This window comes from Anopheles darlingi, chromosome 3 (genome assembly GCF_943734745.1).
Source record: "Anopheles darlingi chromosome 3, idAnoDarlMG_H_01, whole genome shotgun sequence".
NCBI lineage: Eukaryota > Metazoa > Arthropoda > Insecta > Diptera > Culicidae > Anopheles > Anopheles darlingi.
In genome coordinates this window covers 57,829,542-57,834,541 of record NC_064875.1, presented here as the reverse complement: position 1 = coordinate 57,834,541, position 5,000 = coordinate 57,829,542, and the positions used below count along the sequence as shown (strand labels likewise).

Sequence of the window (5,000 nt, the reverse complement as noted above, 5' to 3'; positions counted from 1 at the left end):
CCATTATATGATACCATTGTGAGTTCAAGCTCTGCAGCTCCCCGAGCAAACAACACAACATTGTTGCTGGTGACGGATGTAACACTTACTGGTGCGAATTGCGTCTCGTGAATATGGTCAGCATGTTTTCTCAAAAAGCACAATCGTAGCAGCGGACGTAATTCTATTGTTTCCTAAGCACAATTTCCAAATTCCGAGTGGCGCCGGCGCACCAGGACACACAGATTGCGATCTGTTCAGAAACGAGACGGACTTTTCTCATATTATTTGCATACAAATTGAGGTCCTTGCTGCTTCGGGCCGCATAGAAAAAGGATCCCGTAAATCATTAACAATTGGATGCTCACTTTATTCCATCTCCTGTGACTCCCAGTCACAACCTTCGCCACGCCAGCTGAGAACGATGAACCACGGGACGCAGAAATGGTGTTACAAAATGAGATTTTCTATTTTGCTGCCTTTAAGCTAGCAGTACTCCAAGGGGACCGAGCAAACAACAGGCCCCCAGAGGACGAACGTACAGTAATGAACGACTTGTTCAAGATGGGAAACCCACCAGCGACCGTGTGTGAAAGGAGTTCATCCAACCTCGACCGGTAATAGAGCGGGAAGTTAGAGCATTCAAACCAACCGGAGCGTACAGCACGTGGTGGTTGGGTGGGTAAAAGGAAATTAACACTTCACCCACTCGTGTACCCGGCGGCCCGTAGGTTTTAAATAAGTTGAAACACCCACAAAGCACGCACAAACATCCTAGGCGAGAGCGTGCCTAGATTGCCTACATTCCATGTTTGCGATTTTCCACGGCCGTAACACACAGCTGCAAATGAATTTCGACTTTTCACGGCACGCACTGCTCGAAACCCGGTACGGTACTACATTCGGCATGGATTCATATTTCGAAGTTGAAGCTTCTTTTTCTAGGCACGTAGCGGTGTATCTCTTCGTGAGATGGCTTACAGAAGATTTTTTCTTCTGCTTAAATTCCGCTAATCCTTTTGATTTCAGGAATTTCTCACGGCTTGGAAGATTCTTGAAAGAAAGGCATTGTATTGAATTCGGATTCACAGAAACTAAGAAACTCTGCTTTTGATGCCCCCTATTGATTTCCTTCATAAAATGCAAACTTTCCAGAAGAATTTCTCGCAACTGGTACCGCTCCATTGTGTGCCATTGGGGGCTCCTGGGTGCTGCGTTCGTTTACTATGGCCTCGAGATACAGGGGCACTTGTTGATGAACATGGCAGAGGAAAACGGTGCGAGACTGGACTGGACTGGTCTCCCGGGAATCTATCCGTGTCGGGTAAACCTTAACCAGCGATTGCTCCTCAGCGAAGGGACGCTCCGTGGTGTCACGGCACCGTAAACACAATTACCGGAGCTTTGACATGTCTGGCAACTTCTGGTCTGGCATCGCATCGCCAGAGTGCTTCTTTGGAACCTCGAGACATTTAGTTTGTTTAAAATTGAATGCTCTAGGAAGCAAGTTTTTGCGGTATGAAACAAAGAAAAGGTTCCATTTTATACACCCAGTGTGATGGCGGAAATGTTCGATCCTTTGCACCTTCTTTTCTTGGTCCACCAGCAGCGCGCAAACACTAACAAAAAAACGTTCCACCCCGTGGTTTTTTGTTCCCGATTGTTGCGTTTCAACTTTCACTTCAAAGAATCATCGCAAAAGGGCAGAAAAGCTTGAAGGCCAGGCTGCAAAAAGCTCTTTACCTTTACGGGGGTGTAAAACAAAAATATTAAAGAGCCAAGATTGATGCTTTTTTAGGAGGCGGGTGGTGCCCGTCTCTAACGGTTAAGCTGACCTGAAGCTGAGCTGGAAAAAAGGGGATCCGGTTCCGAAATGTGATGGAGGCTAAAAAAAGCGCATAAACAACGAACTAAATCGCTGCCGCCGGACGGAAAATGAAGGCCACAAAATCGTCCTCCCGACCCCTTCTGCTTCATCAAGTCGATTGCCGACGTCGGAGGAAAAACATGCGGGGAGCTCAGGGTTAAAGGGTGAACGCAGGCCTGCCGCTGCCAGAGACCGTTTTTGCCGCTGTTTATGGACATTGTAATACTTTTAGCTGGGGTGTGCCGTGAGTGAGTGCCTTTTTATGAAAACGGTATCCTGCCTTCCTTTCTTGCGGTGTGGTTAGCTCGAGACAGTAAATGAATGGTCGCGTTACGCGTTACATAGGCCACACTTCCATGTAACACACTTCTTCTGGTTCACTTGAGCAAATGAGATAATGTAGGCCGGACATTCAGGACACAGCGTGATCGTTATCATCTGGTATGAGAGAACCATCATGGCAGCAGAGTAGGAGCCGATGAAACGACATCCGCACTTTAACCATCCAAGACGAAGACGAAGAGTACTGATGTATATCAAGCGATACATGTTTTGTCATTTCATCGCTGCGGTCCGTGCTAATGTGGGCTGGCTTTAAGGGACCGCACTACCCGGGTCTCGTTTCAAGATGCCAGTGAATAGGTTGCGTCTCTTTGATATGCCTCCAGTTTCATACCCATTTCTGAAGGGATGATGTGTCTAGTTTTAGTTTGATGTGCCTATGAAGGATTTTGGGGATCGTTGAATACCACAATAACTGAAATGCTTGACTAAATGCTTCATTGTGAGGCGAGCGAGTGAAACCAGTCCTTGCCAATTCCCTGGTATGCTGCATTCCATTGTGCAAAAGGGCAATAGAAGTGGGCAGCTTAAAAGGACAAATTATTTCGAGGGATACGCCTGAATCTACCGTTCGAAAGCGCACAAACCGAGCGCGTGCTACTTTTTGTTTACATTTCCGGTCAAACTATCAACTCTCAACACTACTCGACATTCGACTGCCGACAGCTTTTCACGTGCCGCCACAGTGGACACAAAGTATTTAATCCAATTATTAGCACTCGCGGAAGGGATGTTGCAGAAACAGCAGAGACACGGAGCGAACAGGAACGCAAACAGTGGCTTCCTCACGCAGAGCACGTAGCAGAGCAGGATGAACTCGTGCCTGCAAAACACGCGCTTGCCAAACGTCCGCTGGATGGATTCTCAAACCCATGTCGTCTGCTGATTGATGCAATGTGACGGGATTACAAAAATAAAAAACAAAAACCCAATATCTAAAACCCACGCGGAACCGTGACGTGCAGACCGTGGTTAGCCAAACGAACTAGATTCGATGGTACAGTGGTGTTGTTTTATGTGCAAGTCTGATGTTGTTTAGTAAAATTAATCATAGAAAACCCGGTGTGGTCAATCAAAAGGGGAATTGAAGATATCATTAGCATAACTAAGGCAAAAACCGAACCAAACGATCAATCGAGCCGGGAAATCTAAAGTGTAATTACAACGAACAAACAACAAACAATCAGCCAAGAGGAGGTGACGTGCATGGCAATGCAAAAGAAAAAAAACCAATGAAAGGTGAAATGAATGGAAACACCAATAGAAGAAAATACGAAACAAAAAGGATAAAGGGAGCAAACAACGGTAACAAACATCGTCAACAATTCGGAAATTACCATATTCTAATCCGTGGTCGTAAAACTGGCCTAAAATGTACAGAAACGAACGATTGGTTGGTTGAAATAGATGATTGAATAGATTACACATTGTACGAAGGGATATGGTAGCATGGTAAGAGCGCAAATGGAAGGCAGAAAGAGAGCGAGTGGAAGAGAGTAGGTAAAAAAGAGTGAAGTGGATGGTGTGGTGTGGTGTGAGTGACTAGATAGAAGGAACGCTGGGTCTCTTCACACACAACACACAAACAGGGAAGAGGGACGATACAGTGCGCACGACTACGCTACTAAGAGCAAACGATTACAAGGAACTGTAGAAGTGGACAATACTAATAGAAGAAACAAGGGTAGGCAACACTGCTCTATTGTAGTAGCATCAGAAAATTTTCTCTTTTTCTTCTTCATTTCTCTTTCGCTCTCTCTTTCTCGCTCCTTGCTGGGTGGATTTTTTCGAAAGTTGCTCTGCTATTGAATGCTCTTTCTGAGGGTGATCTGAGGGGAGAAGGACCGCGGTTCATGGTTGCACTTACTTGATGGTGGCCGCAGCCGGTGGATTCGTATCGTAGCGCACCCCAAGCGGACGGTTGTCCTGGGTCGGAGTGCCCGGGTTCGAGCCCTTCTTCTTGAGGGCCGACTTCAATGGCACCGCGTTAATGTTCGGCTCCTTCGCCGGTATCTCGTCGATCCGGTTGGTGTCGATGTTCGGGTTCGGCTGCGACATCGGATACATGTAGTCCTCGTCCGAATCAACCTCCTCTTGATCATTGTTTTCATGATCTACAGGGTGAAACAGAAATATCGTGGAAAATCAATTCAATCCGCGCACCGCGTGTCAGCATTAATGGTGTGAAAAAGAGGAAAAAGAATAATGGATATTGGTATATGATAATGATGGCTGGAATCGGAATAATGATTCAAATGGGGCGAGAATTGATTAAATTCCTCATTTTCATAAAAAATGAAACGACAATATGGTGGGGTAGATATCAGACCGCAAACGCTGCTCACTCCCTCACACACTTACAATCTTTTCTGTGCGTGTGTCTCCCCGGGGGTGCACACAAAATGATGAAGGATTAAAAGTCAAATTCGTGGTAGAGTGCGACACCGATTGACTTCGCCTTAACTTGTGGTAGATCTCCATTAAGGGCGTTAAGTCTTTTTTCTAAAGTCTTTCTTTCTAAAGTGTGTATTAGTGTTATCGTCGCGAGGAAAACGAATGTCAATCCGTCTGTGACGCCACTTGGCGAGCTGCTACAGCAGGAAGCGAACATGACGCTCTATATTACGATGCGCCTACGCTCGCTCTCGTTCTGTTTAATCTCCAACCGTAATTTCCAACCAGATGGCCAGCCGCTTGAGAGCATTCTGTCCCAATTTTTTTTAACGCATTCATTCAGCAAATTTACCGAGCACTGCTTGCTGCAAGCCTGTCGTGCCATCATTTACACCTTTCATTCATTCATTCATTCAAA

The 5,000-nt window shown here is 46.0% G+C and overlaps 1 protein-coding gene across 7 annotated transcripts in view; it reads right to left on the bottom strand.

Moving 5' to 3' along the window:
• LOC125957600 (phosphatase and actin regulator 1) overlaps nt 1–5,000 on the bottom strand; it is a 118,002-nt gene that overhangs the window by 5,016 nt on the left and 107,986 nt on the right. For 6 of the 7 annotated variants that reach the window (XM_049690425.1, XM_049690426.1, XM_049690424.1 and 3 more), the window contains 2 exons: nt 4,056–4,302; nt 3,526–3,555 (listed from right to left, as the gene is read on the bottom strand). In XM_049690425.1, coding sequence (XP_049546382.1) covers nt 3,526–3,555; nt 4,056–4,302 — 277 coding nt within the window. The remainder of the gene's footprint in view (nt 1–3,525; nt 3,556–4,055; nt 4,303–5,000) is intronic. The other variant, XM_049690427.1, reaches the window with a different exon arrangement.